Below are 21,126 nucleotides of genomic sequence, written 5' to 3' on the forward strand. Positions count from 1 at the left end.
GATAAACTCCTAATTAACACTTCTGGATTTCTTTCCTCCTCCACCCCTCCATTACTCCAGTCAATCTAACTAACAAACTCTCATATCCGCAACTCAAATTAACTCATAATAATACTAAAACTGTACTCCTTATTAAATTATACTAATCCATCACTAATTCTTGTTGGGTACCGGAGTAGCGTGCTACTCATCGAAAAGCGCTTCGACGCCTCGTCTGGGGTAGTAAGCGCTATATAAATACGATTACAATTACAATTACATGAAGTGTTCTCTAACCAGAGGTAGTGACCCTCCCTGCAGACCTACATCCACCGTCCTCTCCATGAAGTGTTCTCTAACCAGAGGTAGTGACCCTCCCTGCCAGACCTGCATCCACCGCCCTCTACATGAAGTGTTCTCTAACCAGAGGTAGTGACCCTCCCTGCCAGACCTGCCTCCACCGTCCTCTCCATGAAGTGTTCTCTACCCAGAGGTAGTGACCCTCCCTGCCAGACCTGCATCCACCGTCCTCTCGATGAAGTGTCCTCTAACCAGAGGGAGTGACCCTCCCTGCCAGACCTGCATCCACCGCCCTCTACATGAAGTGTTCTCTAACCAGAGGTAGTGACCCTTCCTGCAGACCTGCATCCACCACCCTCTCCATGAAGTGTTCTCTAACCAGAGAGGGAGTGACCCTCCCTGCCAGACCTGCATCCACCGCCCTCTACATGAAGTGTTCTCTAACCAGAGGTAGTGACCCTCCCTGCAGACCTGCATCCACCACCCTCTCCATGAAGTGTTCTCTAACCAGAGGGAGTGACCCTCCCTGCAGACCTGCATCCACCGCCCTCTCCATGAAGTGTTCTCTAACCAGAGGGAGTGACCCTCCCTGCAGACCAGCATCCACCACCCTCTCCTTGAGGTGTTCTCTAACCAGAGGTGGTGACCCTCCCTGCCAGACCTGCATCCACCGCCATCTACATGAAGTGTTCTCTAACCAGAGGTAGTGACCCTCCTGCAGACCTACATCCACCGTCCTCTCCATGAAGTGTTCTCTAACCAGAGGTAGTGACCCTCCCTGCCAGACCTGCATCCACCGCCCTCTACATGAAGTGTTCTCTAACCAGAGGTAGTGACCCTCCCTGCCAGACCTGCCTCCACCGTCCTCTCCATGAGGTGTTCTCTACCCAGAGGTAGTGACCCTCCTTGCCAGACCTGCATCCACCGTCCTCTCCATGAAGTGTTCTCTAACCAGAGGGAGTGACCCTACCTGCCAGACCTGCATCCACCGTCCTCTCCATGAAGTGTCCTCTAACCAGAGAGGTAGTGACCCTCCCTGCAGACATGCATCCACCACCCTCTCCATGAAGTGTTCTCTAACCAGAGGTAGTGACCCTCCCTGCAGACCAGTATCCACCACCCTCTCCATGAAGTGTTCTCTAACCAGAGAGGGAGTGACCCTCCCTGCAGACCTGCATCCACCACCCTCTCCATGAAGTGTTCTCTAACCAGAGGGAGTGACCCTCCCTGCAGACCTGCATCCACCGCCCTCTACATGAAGTGTTCTCTAACCAGAGGTAGTGACCCTCCCTGCCAGACCTGCATCCACCGCCCTCTCCATGAAGTATTCTCTAACCAGAGGTAGTGACCCTCCCTGCAGACCTGCATCCACCGTCCTCTCCATGAAGTGTTCTCTACCCAGAGGTAGTGACCCTCCCTGCAGACCTGCATCCACCACCCTCTCCATGAAGTATTCTCTAACCAGAGGTAGTGACCCTCCCTGCAGACCTGCATCCACCGTCCTCTCCATGAAGTGTTCTCTACCCAGAGGTAGTGACCCTCCCTGCCAGACCTGCATCCACCGCCCTCTCCATGAAGTGTTCTCTACCCAGAGGTAGTGACCCTCCCTGCAGACCTGCATCCACCGCCCTCTCCATGAAGTATTCTCTAACCAGAGGTAGTGACCCTTCCTGCAGACCTGCATCCACCACCCTCTCCATGAAGTGTTCTCTAACCAGAGAGGTAGTGACCCTCCCTGCAGACCTGCATCCACCACCCTCTCCATGAAGTGTTCTCTAACCAGAGGTGGTGACCCTCCCTGCAGACCTGCCTCCACCGTCCTCTCCATGAAGTGTTCTCTACCCAGAGGTGGTGACCCTCCCTGCAGACCTGCATCCACCACCCTCTCCATGAAGTGTTCTCTAACCAGAGAGGTAGTGACCCTCCCTGCAGACCTGCATCCACGCCCTCTCCATGAAGTGTTCTCTAACCAGAGGTAGTGACCCTCTTGCCAGGCCTAGGGGCTCGAGGCGTGGCCCCCACAGTACCCCTAACTTTTCCGCGCGCCGCTCCCACCATCGGACGAGGCGCAGACGTTGAAGGAAGCGCTCTACTCTTCAAAGCACTCACTTTTATGCTAGAACTTGAGGAAAGAAAACCCATTTGCACATGAAAGCATCCCAGAGCACACTTAGCGATGGAGGACCTGTGCCCCCTGCAGTGCTGTGAAAGAAGTCACCGGCTCACCCCTGCAGCCCCCCAAAGAGGCTTTCATCCCGCCAGTTCTCAGATCATTCGGCGCCACTTGATGTTTTTGTTTCCCGGGATAAAATGCAAATTGGCGGAGGCGCTCGTTGTAAAATGAAGTTTGAAGATGAAGATATCGCGCCTGTCCCCGGCCCCGGCTGTTCTACAAGCATTAATGCACCTCAGTGGGGGCATTAACCCGCTCCGCGGGGCCTCTCCCTCGGGTAATCAAAGAGCCAGCGGTGGTTGTTCGGCGGGTTCCGCGGGAAGGTGGTCCATGGGGTTACCATGATCCGCGAACCCTCCGCCCAGTGCTGCGGCCCAGGGCGCTGAGCCCAGTGCGGGCCTTATGGTAGGATGGGGCCCCAGGCTGGGGGGAGCGCGTGCGGGGCATTATGATAGGATGGGACCCCAGGCAGAGGGGAGCGCGTGCGGGGCCTTATGGTAGGATGGGGCCCCAGGCTGGGGGGAGCGCGTGCGGGGCCTTATGGTAGGATGGGGCCCCAGGCTGGGGGGAGCGCGTGCGGGGCCTTATGGTAGGATGGGGCCCCAGGCTGGGGGGAGCGCGTGCGGGGCCTTATGGTAGGATGGGGCCCCAGGCAGGGGGGAGCGCGTGCGGGGCATTATGATAGGATGGGACCCCAGGCAGGGGGGAGCGCGTGCGGGGCCTTATAATAGGATGGGACCCCAGGCAGGGGGGAGCGCGTGCGGGGCCTTATAATAGGATGGGACCCCAGGCAGGGGGGAGCGCGTGCGGGGCCTTATGGTAGGATGGGGCCCCAGGCAGGGGGGAGCGCGTGCGGGGCCTTATGGTAGGATGGGGCCCCAGGCAGGGGGGAGCGCGTGCGGGGCCTTATGGTAGGATGGGGCCCCAGGCTGGGGGGAGCGCGTGCGGGGCCTTATGGTAGGATGGGGCCCCAGGCAGGGGGGAGCGCGTGCGGGGCATTATGGTAGGATGGGACCCCAGGCTGGGGGGAGCGCGTGCGGGGCCTAATGGTAGGATGGGGCCCCAGGCTGGGGGGAGCGCGTGCGGGGCCTTATGGTAGGATGGGGCCCCAGGCAGAGGGGAGCGCGTGCGGGGCCTTATGGTAGGATGGGGCCCCAGGCAGGGGGGAGCGCGTGCGGGGCCTTATGGTAGGATGGGACCCCAGGCTGGGGGGAGCGCGTGCGGGGCATTATGATAGGATGGGACCCCAGGCATGGGGGAGCGCGTGCGGGGCCTTATAATAGGATGGGGCCCCAGGCTGGGGGGAGCGCGTGCGGGGCATTATGGTAGGATGGGGCCCCAGGCAGGGGGGAGCGCGTGCGGGGCATTATGGTAGGATGGGACCCCAGGCAGGGGGGAGCGCGTGCGGGGCCTTATGGTAGGATGGGGCCCCAGGCAGGGGGGAGCGCGTGCGGGGCATTATGGTAGGATGGGGCCCCAGGCTGGGGGGAGCGCGTGCGGGGCCTTATGGTAGGATGGGACCCCAGGCTGGGGGGAGCGCGTGCGGGGCATTATGGTAGGATGGGACCCCAGGCTGGGGGGAGCGCGTGCGGGGCCTTATGGTAGGATGGGGCCCCAGGCAGGGGGGAGCGCGTGCGGGGCATTATGGTAGGATGGGACCCCAGGCTGGGGGGAGCGCGTGCGGGGCCTTATGGTAGGATGGGGCCCCAGGCTGGGGGGAGCGCGTGCGGGGCCTTATGGTAGAATGGGACCCCAGGCTGGGGGGAGCGCGTGCGGGGCCTTATGGTAGGATGGGGCCCCAGGCTGGGGGGAGCGCGTGCGGGGCCTTATGGTAGGATGGGACCCCAGGCAGGGGGGAGCGCGTGCGGGGCCTTATGGTAGGATGGGGCCCCAGGCAGGGGGGAGCGCGTGCGGGGCCTTATGGTAGGATGGGACCCCAGGCTGGGGGGAGCGCGTGCGGGGCCTTATGGTAGGATGGGACCCCAGGCAGGGGGGAGCGCGTGCGGGGCCTTATGGTAGGATGGGGCCCCAGGCAGGGGGGAGCGCGTGCGGGGCCTTATGGTAGGATGGGACCCCAGGCAGGGGGGAGCGCGTGCGGGGCATTATGGTGGGATGGGGCCCCAGCTTGGGGGGAGCGCGTGCGGGGCCTTATGGTAGGATGGGGCCCCAGGCAGGGGGGAGCGCGTGCGGGGCATTATGGTAGGATGGGGCCCCAGGCTGGGGGGAGCGCGTGCGGGGCCTTATGGTAGGATGGGTCCTGCGGTCCCGCGGATCCTGCGCAGGCGGCGGAGCCAGAGGGACAGGGCGGAGAGAGAAGGCCTTCCTGCAGGGAGAGGGGGCCTTACTAGTGAGGTAGGCTTACTGCAGCGAGAGAGAGGGGGGAGGAAGAGAGAGAGGGGGGAGGGAGAGAGAGAAACCTTACTGCAGGGGGAGGGGTCCATACCAGAGAGAAGGAGGCGTTCTTATAGGGAGAGGGGGCTTTACTGGAGAGAGGGATCCTTACAGGACAGAGAGGGCAGTACTAGAGAGGGGGATATGCTGAGAGAGGGGTGTTACTGCAGGAAGAGGGGGGCTTAACAGAGGGAGGGGGGCTTGCTGGAGAGTGGGGCCTACCAGAGTGAGGGACATGCTGGAGACGGCCTTACCAGAGAAGGATAGGGGGCCTGTAGAAGAAGGGGTCGTACAGAGGAGAGGGCCACCTTATCGAGATGGGAAAACCTTACATTGGAGGTGCCACCCCGTGCCACCTTTGCTAGGTGAGGTGGGCTTATCAACCGGGCCATGCCAGAGGGAGGGAGGGAGGCCTTACCAGAGATGCACAAGGTTTGGTCATTGCATATCTCTCAGTGCCCCTCCTGTACAGAATGTTGTAGCAATGACCCTTGTTAACCCACAGAGGCACCTATTCATTAGAAGAACAAGTTGCTTATCTTTGGTAATGTTCTTTCTGATGCAAGGGTTCTTGATACGGTCTGTTGGTGCAACTTTTCCTTCGCCGCTTCGAAACCCTACTGACTTCAGGCGTGGCATCAACTCTCGCTGCGAAGGAGAAACAGCAACCAAAGACAGGGCCGAAACTGATGACCCTGAAATGGAGTCGGGGAATCCATACCCATCTGGTACGTTCCCAAGGACGCAGCAGAGGGTGGAAGGCTGAAAGTGCAAGCCTTAGATTTTTAGAAGCCTTGAATCTGTTCCACAAAAGATCCCTTTGGTGGAAAACTCAAGAGGACCTCTTGTAGAACTGAAATAGGAGAGGGGGACGGAGTTCTCCTGGGTTCTTATGCTTGGAGGGAGAGTGGTGAGCCCTCTTGTGCTTCTTGCAGTGCCCAGGAGAGTGCTGCCTACCTCTGGATCTTCGAGGGGGCCTTCAATGCTTTGTTCTTGAAGGAAGCAGCTAGTTCTGTCTCTTTCTCTTGTGACTTTGGCATTCATTTTACTGCATAAATGATATGACAGATCACGAGATACCCCAAGCACCATGTGACAGTACAGGAATCAGTAACCTGTATGTGCTTCTGCCAGGATTGACAAGGCTGAAAGCTGGGAGATGTAGGAGCTGATATGCCTTCATTATCCAAAGACTAATACAGAAAATGGTGAGTAATAACAACTGATATAAGTGCTCAACCACCTGACTCCACAACGATGGAGGTACGGAAAGAAAGGAATTGAGGTCACTGGTGTGGGCGGCACCTTGTACCCTACTCAGATGTCACATTTGGAGTCCAAGGCCATACTTACCAAGCCTTTGCATCAGGCAAGGTGACCCAAGGCAATGCAATCCTTAAGTCAGATTTGCCTAGCAAAGCCACCTTGGTGGCCTTCCGTCACTTAGTAAACCTGGCGTAACGCAAGGCATTTGCAAGTCGCTGTCTAGCATTACTCGGCAACGAGGAATGCATTACATGGGTGGAGAGTGGGTTTCTCCACACATCCACCCATGCTTTTTGCTGCGTTCTCAGATTCACCAAAAGTAGTAAAACTAGAAATGTACCTTAATTGTGCGCTTTCTCAACAGAGGCACAACGAGGAGGGGTCTTACAGAGGGAAGCATTGTACATGAGAGATGGGCTTTACAGGCGGGAAGGATCCTATGAGGGAGAGGGGCCTTACAGGAGAGAGAAATGTACACAGAGGTGGATTTTACAAGAGGGTAGGATCCTATAGGTAAGAGGCGCCTTACAGGAAAAGAGGTATATATAAGTGATGTATTTTATAGGAGGGGAGGATCCTATGAGTGAGGGGGCGTTACAGGAGAGAAGCTGTACATGAGAGCTGGACAATAGGGAGGGACGTTTGAGGGAGAGGGGCCTTACAGCAGCAGTACGTGGGAGAGAGAAGCTGTACATGAGCGATGTCGTTTACAGGAGGGAGGGATCCTATGAGGGGGAGGGGGAGGGAGAGGTATCTTACAGGAGAGAGAAACTACACAATATGCAAGCTTTACAGAAGGAAGGGATCCTATGAGGGAGAGGGGGCTTACAGGAGGTGGAAGCTGTACATGAGAGATGGACTTTACAGGAGGGAGGGATCCTATGAGGGAGAGGGGGCTTACAGGAGAGAGAAGTTTTACATGAGAGACAGGCTTCACAGGAGGAAGGGATCCTATGAGGGAGCAGGGCCTTACACTACAGAGTAGCTGTATCTGAGAGATAGACTTTAGAAGAGAGAGGGATCCTATGAGGGAGAGGGGGCTTACAGGAGGTGGAAGCTGTACATGAGAGATGGTCTTTACAGGCGGAAGGGATCCTATGAGGGAGAGGGGCCTTACAGGAGGTGGAAGCTGTACATGAGTGATGGGCTTTACAGGAGGAAGGGATCCTATGAGGGAGAGGGACCTTACAGGAGCTAGAAGCTGTACATGAGAGATGGGCTTTACAGGAGGGAGGGATCCTATGAGGGAGAGGGGCCTTACAGGAGGTGGAAGCTGTACATGAGAGATGGGCTATACAGGCGGGAGGGATCCTATGAGGGAGAGGGGCCTTACAGGAGGTGGAAGCTGTACATGAGTGATGGGCTTTACAGGAGGAAGGGATCCTATGAGGGAGAGGGACCTTACAGGAGCGAGAAGCTGTACATGAGAGATGGGCTTTACAGGAGGGAGGGGTCCTATGAGGGAGAGGGGCCTTACAGGAGGTGGAAGCTGTACATGAGAGATGGGCTTTACAGGAGGGAGGGATCCTATGAGGGAGAGGGGGCTTACAGGAGAGAGAAGTTTTACATGAGAGACAGGCTTCACAGGAGGAAGGGATCCTATGAGGGAGCAGGGCCTTACACTACAGAGTAGCTGTATCTGAGAGATAGACTTTAGAAGAGAGAGGGGAGGGATCCTATGAGGGAGAGGGGGCTTACAGGAGGTGGAAGCTGTACATGAGAGATGGTCTTTACAGGAGGAAGGGATCCTATGAGGGAGAGGGGCCTTACAGGAGGTGGAAGCTGTACATGAGAGACGGGCTTTACAGGAGGGAGGGATCCTATGAGGGAGAGGGGGCTTACAGGAGAGAGAAGTTTTACATGAGAGACAGGCTTTACAGGCGGGAGGGATCCTATGAGGGAGAGGGGCCTTACAGGAGGTGGAAGCTGTACATGAGAGATTGGCTTTACAGGAGGGAGGGATCCTGTGAGGGAGAGGGGCCTTACAGGAAATAGAAGTTGTACATGAGCGATGGACTTTAGAGGAGGGAGGGATCCTATGAAGGAGAGGGGCCTTACAGGAGATAGAAGTTGTACATGAGAGATGGGCTTTACAGGATGGAGGGATCCTATGAGGGAGAGGAGCCTTACAGGAGAGAGACGTTGTACATGAGGGATGGACTTTAGAGGAGGGAGGAATCCTATGAGGGAGAAGGACCTTACAGGAGGTGGACGCTGTACATGAGAGATGGGCTTTACCGAAGGGAGAGATCCTATGAGGGAGAGGGACCTAACAGGTGCTAGAAGCTGTACATGAGAGATGGGCTTTACCGGAGGGAGGGATTCTATGAGGGAGAGGGACCTTACAGGAGAGAGAAGTTTTACATGAGAGACAGGCTTCACAGGAGGAAGGGATCCTATGAGGGAGAGGGGCCTTACAGGACAGAGTAGCTGTTTCTGAGAGATAGACTTTAGAAGAGAGAGGGATCCTATGAGGGAGAGGGACCTTACAGGAGGTGGAAGCTGTACATGAGAGATGGGCTATACAGGCGGGAGGGATCCTATGAGGGAGAGGGACCTTACAGGAGGTGGAAGCTGTACATGAGAGATGGGCTTTACAGGCGGGAGGGACCCTATGAGGGAGAGGGGCCTCACAGGACAGAGTATCTGTATCTGAGAGATAGACTTTAGAAGAGAGAGAGGGATCCTATTAGGGCGAGGGACCTTACAGGAGGTGGAAGCTGAACATGAGAGATGTACTTTACCGGAGGGAGTGATCCTATGAGGGGGAGGGACCTTACAGGATGTGGAAGCTGAACATGAGAGATGGGCTTTACCGGAGGGTGGGATCCTTTGGAGTGGAGCTTACAGGAGCGAGAAGCTGGACAAGAGAGGTGGACTTTACAGGCGGGAGGGATCCTATAAGGGAGAGTGGCCTTACAGGAGAGAGAAGCTCTACATGAGAGACAGACTTTACAGGAGAGAGGGATCCTATGAGGGAGAGCGGCCTTACAGGAGAGAGTAGCTGTGCCTGAGGGATGAACTTTAGGAGGGAGGGATCTTATAAGGGAAAGGGGCCTTACAGGAGAGAGAACTGTACATGAGAGACAGACTTTATGGGGGGGTCTTATCAAGGAGAGGGTCCTCTCAGGAGAGAGACGCTGTACATGAGAGATGGGCTTTACAGGAGGGCAGGATCCTTTGAGGGAGAGGGACCTTACAGGAGAGAGAAGCTGTACATGAGAGATGGGCTTTACAGGAAGAATGGATTCTATGAATGAGAAGGGCCTTACAGGAGGAAGGGTCTTAATGGAAAGAGGTCTGATGAATGAAAGTGGATTTATGCAAGAGACACATCCTAAAGGAAGAGAGCTGGGGGTCTTACTGAAGGGCGGTGAGGCAGAAGAGAACAGACACAGAATTCCTAATAGGATAGAGTCAGGTTCCCTGCGAGAGAAGGTCAGGGATGGATGTGGTGCTGATAATACCAATGGCAGAAAAAGAAAAGCCCTTTATATTCCCTCCAAACCTCATTACATTTCCACACCCATCTTATTCTATGGTTTGCAAGCTACTGATTAACATACACATGTAAACCATTTAAAATACATCTTTATTTTCTAGTGCCCTCATAGCAGGGTGAATATTCCGAACAAATATCTGTAGAGTCCTCAACAATGACGCAACACGCGATCCAGGACAGGCAAGGCGAGATCTCTAATATTCATCTGGCTCCCCTTCGGTGGTGTGGGGGATGGACGGAGGGGCTTCTTTGGGGCCGGCCTTCGGTAGGGGGTGTATGATGCAGCTTTCGATGTACTCAAAGATGGTGTTGGGGTCTTGGTCAGCGTTGATGTGGATAATACCGTCGTAGAACTCCTCCACCAGTTGGAAGTTGGCGTGGTAGATGTCAAGCTTCTCCTGTATCACCTCCAGGGAGTCCTGTGGGTTCTGCTGGAGGCGGGACTGCACCTCCAAGCTTGGCGCCGGCTTGTAAATGGTGTGGTATCTGCAAAAGGGGAGACAAAGCCCAGATCTGAGGTCCAACCACATCCCCATACCACATACCTCAAAAATTAAATGCCAAATCCGCCATACACAGAAAAGGACGTTTCATCAGTGTTCATAGTGTCAGTTGCCTAAAGATAATGCATATAGTTAACACTCTGCGCATATATTAAACGATCACCACTAAAACAGGTACACGATTCCAGGATCATCGCTAGAACGGTTAGAAAATGCTGGGACCCTCGCTAGAACAGGTAGATAATTCTGCGATCATCACCAGGATGGGTGGATAATTCTGGAATTATCGCTAGAATGGGTGGATAATTCTGGGATCATCACCAGTGTGGGTGGATAATTCTGGAATTATCGCTAGAATGGGTGGATAATTCTGGGATCATCACCAGTGTGGGTGGATAATTCTAGAATGATCACCAGAACAGGGAGAAATTTCTCAGATCATCAACACAGTGAGTAGATTATTCTAGGATGATCACCAAGAGCGTATGGATAATTCTGGGTTCATCACCAGAATGGGTGGATAATTCTCGGATAATCACCAGAACGGGCGGATAAATCTGGGATCATCACCAGAACAGGTAGATAATTCTCAGATCATCACCAAAGCAGGTAGATAATTCTGGCATGATCACCAGAGAGGGTGGATAATTCTGGGATCATCACCAGAGTGAGTAGATAATTCTGGGATCATCACCAGAGCGGGTGGATAATTCTGGGATCCACACCGACATGAGGCGGGTGGATAATTCTGGGATCTTCGCTAGAATGGGTGGATAATTCTGGGATTATCACCAGAATGGGTGGATAATTCTGGGCTCATTGCTAGAATGGGTAGATAATTCAGAGAACATCACCATAATGGGTGGATAAATCTGGGATCATCATCAGAGCGGGTAGATAATGGCAGACATGACGTGAGCTGTGGCAGACATGATGCAAGCTGTGGCAGGCATGAGGTGAGCTGTGGCAGACATGACGCGAGCTATGCAGACATGAGGTGAGTTATGGCAGACATGAGGTGAGTTATGGCTGACGTGAGGCGAGCTATGGCAGACATGACGAGCTGTGAGACATGAGGCACCCTATGACAGATATGAGGCTAGTTGTGGCAGACATGAGGCAAGTTGTGGCAGACATGAGGCGAGCTATGGCAGATATGAGGCAAGTTGTGGCAGCTATGGCAGACTCAGACGCATACTGTGGCAGACTTGAGGTGAGATGTGGCAGACATGAGGACAGATGTGGCAGACATGAGGACAGCTATGGAAGACATGAGGACAGCTACGGCAGACGAAGTGAGCTACAGCACGAGACGAGCTGTGGCAGACATGAGGACAACTGTGGCAGACATGACATGAGCTGTGGCAGACATGACGCGAGCTGTGGCAGACATGAAGCGAGCAGTGGCAGAGATGAGGCTAGCAGTGGAAGACATGAAGCAAACTGTGGCAGTCATGAGGCGAGCTGTGGCTGTCATGAGGAGAGCTGTGGCTGGCATGAGGAGAGCTGTGGCAGACATGACGCGAGCAGTGGCAGACATGACGCGAGCAGTGGCAGACATGAGGCGAGCAGTGGAAGACATGACACAAGCCGTGGCAGACATGAGGCGAGCAGTGGAAGACATGAAGCGAGCTATGGAAGGCATGACGCGAGCAGTGGCAGACATGAGGCGAGCAGTGGAAGACATGAAGCGAGCAGTGGAAGACATGAAGCGAGCAGTGGAAGACATGAAGCGAGCAGTGGAAGACATGAAGCGAGCAGTGGAAGACATGAAGCAAGCTATGGTAGGTATGAGGTGAGCTGTGGCAGGCATTAGGTGAGCTGTGGCAGACCTGACGTGAGCTATGCAGACATGAGGTGAGCTATGGCAGACACGAGGTGTGCTGTGGCAGACATGAGGTGTACTGTGGCAGACTTGAGGCGAGCTGTGGCAGATTTGAGACGAGTTGTACATTTTTACAAAGGCTTCACCTTCGAAGCACGGTTTATCCTTGGGGTCTCTTTACTGAGGCAGAATGCTCATCAGACACAGAGGGTCTTCAGGACAGGGGGCGGTGACAGTTCAATATTAAAGCTTAAACATCAGTCACATTCTGTAACATGAAGGCCCAGGCCAACCCTTCGATAGAAAGTTCAGGGACGAGGGGTTTGCACCTTTCTGTAGTAGCTCCCATCTGGAGTTTGGGAGCCTCGTTCCCACTGAGCTCGCCACCGCATCGCAGCGCACACCAGCTGTGAGTCCACCCCCAGGCCCAGGGGGCACCCACACCCTGGTGGTTTCACTTCTGGGGGTCTCCCCGAGATGTACACTGATGGACTGCTTACAACACCTGGCTCCCTGCGGTCTGGGGCGCTGTTTAATGCCGGCGCCACCGTGAGCGATGGAGAGCCCATCTCACCTCTTCCCCGTCACCGGGTCCTTCCTCCTGTGGGACAGGCGCTCCACAGCCACTTCATCTGGAATATTCAGGAAAAACACCCTGCAGGGAAGAGGAACAGCGCTTTATGAATGTCACTTAATCACAAGCATGATGTAGCGCCTCGTAGAGGAGATAATGAATACAGCGAATGAAGCGCCCTTGCAGAGAACAATATCACAATATTAATGAACACCACAGAGCACAACACAGTAAACAAGCACGACGCTTCGTTTCAGCACTTGGGACGTCTTGGAACCAATGGCCGAGTTAGGATCGACCAACTAAAGACGATTACTGAGTCCAAGCTGGGGAGATGAGTCCTCATCACAGAAGAACTATCTGAGCATCAACAATCCTGGCAGAAAGGCGACACCACTGGAGGCAAACAGTATGAGCGAGGGTTTTGTTTAAACCAGTGGTTCCCAACCTGTGGTCCGGGGACCGCAGGGGGTCCGCAAAGCCCCCCCAGGGGGTCTGTGACTGCTTAGAAAATTAAATATTAACAGATTAATAATGTGTATACAAATAAAGCAAGCAAATGTAGAATTGAAAATTTTTAAATGCACTGTAAATGTCAAGGAATTTGAAATTGGACGCAAAAAATTAAATCACTATCCTCGGATTAATTTGTGGGGGCCGTGCAGGTGCATCAAACAGAATACAGTATGGACGATGTGTGGCTTCAATTGAATTTGGAAAAGCTGCAACTTTCCTATTAAAATCCTCATTTTTTAATTTATATTTGTTTGCAAATTAAATAAAATGTGTTATCATTTGTGTATGTTTTGGTGAATGCTCGTTTCTGCATTTTCTGTGTATTGTTTTGTGGTTCAAATCATCAACAATTTTTAGGCGGGGGTCCCTGACTTCCAAGTAATGACTAAGTTGGGGGTAGGTGGGGGGGTCTTGGATTCCAATAATGATTCAGTGGGGGGTCCCCAGCTTCCAGTATGACTCAGTGGGGGGCCCCCGCTTCCAGTATGACTCAGTGGATTCCAATAATGATTCATTGGGGGTCACAGGGTTTCAGTAATGATAAAGTGGGGATCCACAGAAGTCAATAGGCAAAGAACCACTGGTTTAAACTAATCAAATTAAGGGTTTTCTTTAAACTGAGGATTACAGAAGAGAGAGGGATAGGAAAGAGGGGTGCGCGTCCTATGTAGGTATGATTTGATGCCACCGTCTGCTGACTCTGCTAGGAAGAGACATCAGCCCCTGCCAGGTGCAGATGGGCATAGGTTGGCACAATTACAAATGGAGAAGTAGATGGTGGGGACACGCCGTGCTCTTCTGGAAAGCATCTGCACTTTGGGGCCTAAGAGTTCTCATCCTCCGTTAAATGCGCAGATTTCTCATTCCAGTTGAGGTGGCAGCGACAAAAATAGCATGCCATCCATCCGCCCGCCCTCCTCTGACCGGTGCCAGCTGCAGTGCTTCCAGCTTCTTGTGGCCTCTGTGCCTCTGAAAAAAGCAAAAAAGGTCCCTGCTGGCCAAAGCTTCTTGAAAACTGTACATAATTAATAGTGGCAAATGTGCCCCAGCTGTGCCTAAGGCCTCTCCAGGGGCCGCAGGAACACGGTCTGCAATTGTCTTTACCCAGTGAATTAGCACTACTTGAAGCTCAGCGCTGCAGGATCTACAGAAGGCATCGCTCTGGTCTATGGAAGATGGTGCAGGGAATGGATTCTGTACACAGTCTATCGGTGGACGCCATGTTTGATGGACGCGCCTCCGTTTACCATGCCTTCACCTGGTGAGGCAGCACTGTACCACATGTTCTACAGAAGGCATCTCTTTGGTTCAAGAAGGCTGGTGCAGGGTATGGGTTTTGTACACAGTGTACTGGTGGACGCCATGTTTGATGGACGCGCCTCCGTTTACCATGCCTTCACCTGGTGAGGCAGCACTGTACCACATGTTCTACAGAAGGCATCTCTTTGGTTCAAGAAGGCTGGTGCAGGGTATGGGTTCTGTACACAGTGTACTGATGGACGCCATGTTTGATGGACATGCCCTTGAATACCACTATCTTCACCTGATGAACCTCAAAGGTCAACAACAGTGGCCCTACAGAGGGCATCGCTCTGCTCCATGGACGCTGGTGCTGGTATGGGTTCCATAGACAGTGTACTGATGGACAACATGTTCGATGGACGTGACCTTGAATATCACCATCTTCACCCGATAAGACTTGAAGATCAGCATCGCAGATTCTACAGAAGGCATCACTCTGGTCCATGGAAGCTGGTGCACAGTGGTTTAACATAGGCTCCCGCGGTACAGGAGGGCCTACGAGCACCAGGGGGACCCCTCAGCACAGTACCCTGGCCTAAGAGCTCCTGAATTAGTTCAGAGGGCGGGAGGCTCCATGTATGTTGCAGGGGGGACCCCTCAAGTTTTATGACGCCACTGCTGGTGCTGGGTATGGTTCCTGTACATAGTCTACCGATGAACACCATGTTTGATGTGCGCAGCCCAGTTTACCACCATCTTCACCTGATGAGGCAGCACTACTTGAAGGTCAACACTGCAGGTTCTACAGAAGGCATCTCCCTGTTCCAGGAGGAGGAGGCTGGTGCGGGGCACGTTGCAGTACAATCTTCTGGCTGACGCCATGTTTTCTGGACATGTCGTTGTTTACCACCACTTTCACCCCGGGAAGTAGCACCTCTTGCCGCAGACCTCTCCAAGTGTTCAAAACACATCAAACTGCTTCTGAGAGGCAGCTCCCAGGTATGATTTGTGTTCATCGGTTACCAGCTGACAACAAGTTTTGTGGATGCCCCCCTTGCTGACAAGTAGTAGGCGCTTAGATTACACAAATAAGGGTATACACATGTATGATATAAATCCATGAAGCCCATTGCTACCCAGGAAAAGGGCGTCTGGATGCGGCTCCGAGGCTAGAGTTGGAAATGGCTGAGTTGAATATGTAATAATGTGTATATTTACGACTACACCTAGATGTAACAATCCATTTTTTTTACTATTCACTATTTCCGAATGGGGATTTACACATAGGTGTAGACTTGTCTCTGTCCCGTCCAGTGAGGGGCTGGAGCTTTTTACTGATGGTATTTACGACAATAAAGTTAGTAGAAGTAACTTCTTAACCGCATTTGACGTTCCATCTAATTGGCAGACATGTCTGCCTCTAGGGACCTTTCTATGAGAAAAAGTATGGACATTTAAAAAGTTCATTGTTTCAAAACATAAAATGCAAATATTTTAATGCATAAAAATTAATTTAAAATATTTATTATGAACCTGGAAATAATAAAATATAATTTTGCAGTGCATCAACACCTCAAACTAACTGTGTATTTGATAATAAAATGCATTAACTATATTTATTACATTTTTAAATAATAATGTTCAAACAATAATTGAAAAGATACTCACTCCCACTAACCTTTTTATTTGATATTTTAGTAAACCTGCTTAAAAGTTGTATATTTAATTAACTTAAAAACTTTTTTAAGTTGAATAGATTTAAAAAAAAAAAAAAGATAAGTCTGGTCCCCTTCTCCTATTTGAAGCACGAATACCATATATCAGAAGCACAGTAGTTACGATATGCTAGGTTTCGATATGTCATTAGAAGATGAAACGCAAAAGGACTCTGAGTTGGAATCTAGACTTCTGGACGGGAGGGTGGACAAAAAACGGATTTCACTTACATATGATACAATAATGAGAAACACAGACTTCTCTGCTGCCGTTGCAAAGTAAATGGGAACAGGACCTGGGGGAGCTCGATGAGGAAGATGGTCGGGAAGCACTGGGATTCCCCGCGAGGGTAGCCATAAAGGCAAATTTTAGATTGATCTATGCCACTGCACCCTATTCCACTCTACTCTGGAGCAGTCCCCTCTATGCCACTGCACTGTACTCCGCACCATTGTATTCTATGCCACTGCACTCTTCACTACTCTACTGTGCACCACTGACTCTGACACTCTGCTCTACTGCAATCTACTCTGAAACAATCTACTCTATGCCACTGCACTTTTCCGACACTCTACTCTGCAACACTGCACTCTCTGCCACCGAACTCTATGCCACTGTACCCTATTCTGCACTACTCTACTTTACGGCATTGGCATTCTTTGCCAGTGCAATCTATGTCACCAGATTTCTCTTCAATCTTCATCATTCCACTCTACACCACTGTACTTTAAGCCACTACACTCTATGCCACTGTAATCTACAGCACTCCACTTTATGCCACTCATCTGTACGCCACTGCAATCTACCCACTCTATTCTGCAGCACCTCTCTGCGCCACTTCACTTTACGCCACTGTAGTCTGCAGCACTCCTCTCTGCGCCACTCCACTTTACACCACTCATCTGTACGCCACTGCAATCTAGCCACTCTACTCTGCACCACTTTGCCACTATATGCCACTGTAATCTATGCCACTGCAATCAATGGCGCTTCATTGTACGCCCCTGCATTGTTCTCCGCTGCACTGTACACCACTGCACTCTATGCCACACTACTCTGCACCACTCCAGACTATGCCAGTGCACTCTAAGCCACTCTACTGTACCACGCTCAGTGTTGGGAAGAGCTGGTACTCTCCCTTTCAAATTAAAGAACTGCAGGTAGTCGGTACCAGACAGTACCTGTCCATTTAAATAGTGGCTTGGCTTCCAGCCTCAACGTGAGCACGGAGGCCTAGTGGCAAAACTGCAGGATCCACGTCAAAACCCACCACCTGGCTTCAATGAGCTGTGAAAAGTGCTCTCCGGTCACAGGTGAACAGTGCAAAGCATTTTATTCGTAAACAGAGCTTTTCCAGTCCAGAACCAGCTCCTCTCCTCCTGGTCAAGGGACAGCACCTCTTCCTAGCCAAGGACCATCTCCTCTCCTCCTGTTCCAGGACCAGTTCCTCTCGTTTCAGTCAGGGGCTAGCTCTCCTGGTCCATCCGGGAACAACTCTTCTCCTGATTCGGAGCCAGCTTGTCCCCTCCTGGCCTAGGGCAGCCCCTCTCCTCCTGGTCCAGGGGCAGCCCTTCTCCTCCTGGTCCCGGGCCACCTCTTCTCCTCCTGATCCGGAGCCAGCTCCTCACCCGCTGGTCTGTGGCCAGCTTCTGTCCTTCTAGTCAGGGACCAGCTCCTGTCCTTCTAGTCAGGGACCAGCTCCTGTCCTTCTAGTCAGGGGTTATCTCCTCTTCTCCTGGTCCGGGGCAGCCCCTCTCCTCCTGTCCAGGGGCAGCCTTTCTCCTCCCGGTCCAGGACCACCTCCTCTTCTCCTCCTGTCCAGGGGCAGCCCTTCTCCTCCTGATCCAGGGCCACCTCTTCTCCTCCTGGTCCAGGACCACCTCTTCTCCTCCTGTCCACGGGCAGCCCTTCTCCTGGTCCAGGGCCACCTCTTCTCCTCCTGGTCCAGGGCCACCTCTTCTCCTCCTGGTCCAGACCCATCTCCTCTCCCCCCGGTCAGTGGCCAGGTCCAGATGTTCGTCTGTGCTGCTCCAGCACAGCCTTTCTAGAGACCCAGACAATCACACCTACTAACAGGGTGTGTGTGTGTGTGGGGGTGGGGGGTGGGGGGGGGAGGGGTGTTCTATTACCTAACTGGGGCTAAAGCAGCAAAACAATGTAATCTACAAGGTATGTCAAATTACAAATCCATAAATCAGACCAGATAGAGAAGGACACATCCACACTGGCATCGACCCTCATCAAAGAAGAGGAGGACCTAGGCTTCAACCATCCTGAAAGGAGAGGAAGGACAGGCGTCAACCCTCCTCAAAGGAGGGGAGAGACAGGCAACCCACCTCAAACGAGGGTAGGGGGTCAGACATCCACTGGTCACACGAGGATGTATCCTGTAGGGACAAGTGCTGACTTCTTAAGTGCCATTTCCAGAAAAGTACCTCCAGAGGACATTGGAGGAGGATGGACACTGCAATAAGGGAAGCTTCCTGCTGGGTAGGTCTGCAGGCAGAGCTGTCAAGAGCATAAACATGGTTGTGGTCAGCCCTATGTTGTCTGGCAGGGGCCTATGTGGCTCCCTGTGTCATCCTAGATGGGCTAGAAAGTACTACATAGACAAATGTCATATTTACAAAGAAACACTGAGGGAAACCTTCCTACTGTTTGTAGAGGACAGTATCCACGGTGGGGTGCGAAGCAGACTGTGCCTGGAGTAGGTTCATTGCCACCTTTCCTAGGTACCCCTCCTCAATATCATCCAAGCTGCTACCAAGAGCTGCCTCTCCACCCCCATGGATGGGAAAGGTACAGTAACTTCTATGCGCGCACCCCGTGACTGAGTCGAAAAACAAGTCCCCTCAGCAGACACACAGTGTTGAGTGAGAAACACAGAACAGGTTAGTAAAAAGTAAAAAGCATTGGCAAGCCAACGAACCTCACCTTTGTAACCTGTTGGCTTTGACAATGGTTTTAGTGATGCTGTACACCATGGGTACTCATGAACATTTTTTGAGGGACCAAAAAGTATGGTCTGTTGTGTGGCCAAGGGCTGCATTGATACCAGCCGGGTCAGAGGACGGGTGGCTGTAGGTCAAATGAAGGAAGTACATGGTTTGGACTGTGAGTGGTGGAGTTAGTCTGAGGATTTAATTCCATACTGCCGTCTAAATTATGCCCCTAGTCTCTCGAAGAGATACACATTTGACAATACAGTGCTAAGCAGTATATGAGTCTCTGTCCCTGTAGCTCACCCTGGGAAAAGCCTTATCGGCTCGCTAGCCCTACCTTTGGCAGGTCAAGTGTGCAAAGGAAGTAACTTTATTATTGAACTGGAATGAAACAGAATCTTAGGCCTTACAATATCCTTATTCCTAAAATCTCTCAACTGTAAACATTTGGTATGCGGAGAAACAGGCTCAGTTAAGGTAGCAAGTGCTATAAAAACCTTCGCAAAGAGCTCTACGCTTTGTCGAGACTGCTGGTATAAGTGCTGCTGGTAAAAGGAGCATAGTGGGTGATTCTTCTAATTATTGTTTGTAATATCCACGGACAGACTTCCTTTCTTGCTCTTGATATTATCTCTGTTCAGTTTAAGATACTTGTGAAAAGTCCTCTGATTGTGTCTGGTCACTGTGTTCAGCACATCCTATTAAAGTCTGTTATAATGTTTTGTTGAACCGTGATTTACAAATAACACACTATGGCCCTCATTCTGACCCTGGCGGTCTTTGACCGCCAGGGCGGAGGACCGCGGGAGCACCGCCGACAAGCCGGCGGTGCTTCAATGGGGATTCCGACCGCGGCGGTAAAGCCGCGGTCGGACCGGCACCACTGGCGGGGTCCCGCCAGTGTACCGCGGCCCCATTGAATCCTCCGCGGCGGCGCAGCTTGCTGCACCGCCGCGGGGATTCTGACCCCCCCTACCGCCATCCAGATCCCGGCGGTCGGACCGCCGAGATCCGGATGGCGGTAGGGGGGGTCGCGGGGCCCCTGGGGGCCCCTGCAGTGCCCATGCCACTGGCATGGGCATTGCAGGGGCCCCCGTAAGAGGGCCCCTACATGTATTTCACTGTCTGCTGCGCAGACAGTGAAATACGCGACGGGTGCAACTGCACCCGTCGCACAGCTTCCACTCCGCCGGCTCGATTCCGAGCCGGCTTCATCGTGGAGGCCTCTTTCCCGCTGGGCTGGCTGGCGGTCTGAACGAGACCGCCCGCCAGCCCAGCGGGAAAGTCAGAATTACCGCCGCGGTCTTTCGACCGCGGAACGGTAACCTGACGGCGGGACTTTGGCGGGCGGCCTCCGCCGCCCGCCAAGGTCAGAATGAGGGCCTATATGTGCTTCATTGATGAGGCCTAGTCTTTTTCAGCACTCGTGTGTTAACACTCAGTACTGAAGTGAAGTTTAAATTACTATACACTGCTTCTTTCAAGGCCGGCACTGAAACGGGATCGTTGCCAAGATGTGCACCAGCAAGGGCTCGTGCATGCATTGACACGTCTCAGATGGCATGCACCAGTGATTCTTGAACAATTCCCAGAGTGGGGTGCTGCCATTAATGTTACATCACTGAAGTCTTAGGGACTGTGAAAAACTATGTGTACACAAAAAACACAAGTATAGCAAATGTATTCAGCAGGGGAGTGGCAAGGGTATATAGTATGTAGCTGGTGGTATGTTTTGGGGCACATTACCCCAATTATAGTGTGCTCCAAAACAACACATTTTCCACTGAAATGACCACTAAACTTGCACAGACATACAGTTTTACTGATAAAACTATACAGCGCACAAACGATAATGTGTGGAAATCTGCATCACTTTGTGTACAGATTTGTATTGATCATATTCAAATCTTTGTTTCCATCACAGTTCAGAATTACAAAAAATAATGGTTTGTTTGTGCTGTTCCTATTTTTATATATTCTGAAATAATTCTAAAGCTCATTTATATCCACATAAATGTTGTTGTTTGCTAGAAACAAAAATTACACCCTACAGACTTTCCTTTCATGCTCCCAGTACCTAGGAAGGTTGTCACATAAATCCTCTCACTTGGCAGTCACAGACAGAAAAGTAAACAGAAAACTGCCTTTAAAGAGCATAAACAACAATCGGTTTGTTGGAATACAGAGGTTGACAGTT

At 52.3% G+C, this 21,126-nt stretch overlaps 1 protein-coding gene across 3 annotated transcripts in view; it reads right to left on the reverse strand.

Moving 5' to 3' along the window:
- Positions 1 to 9,682: 9,682 nt before the first annotated feature.
- The window catches only part of AK8 (adenylate kinase 8), a 424,031-nt gene continuing 412,587 nt past the window's right edge, over positions 9,683 to 21,126 (reverse strand). For all 3 annotated transcript variants that reach the window (XM_069237123.1, XM_069237122.1, XM_069237124.1), the window contains 2 exons: positions 12,514 to 12,594; positions 9,683 to 10,097 (listed from right to left, as the gene is read on the reverse strand). In XM_069237123.1, coding sequence (XP_069093224.1) covers positions 9,806 to 10,097; positions 12,514 to 12,594 — 373 coding nt within the window. In that variant the 3' untranslated portion in view covers positions 9,683 to 9,805. The remainder of the gene's footprint in view (positions 10,098 to 12,513; positions 12,595 to 21,126) is intronic.

The sequence above is a fragment of the Pleurodeles waltl genome, chromosome 6 (genome assembly GCF_031143425.1).
Source record: "Pleurodeles waltl isolate 20211129_DDA chromosome 6, aPleWal1.hap1.20221129, whole genome shotgun sequence".
NCBI classification, from domain to species: domain Eukaryota; kingdom Metazoa; phylum Chordata; class Amphibia; order Caudata; family Salamandridae; genus Pleurodeles; species Pleurodeles waltl.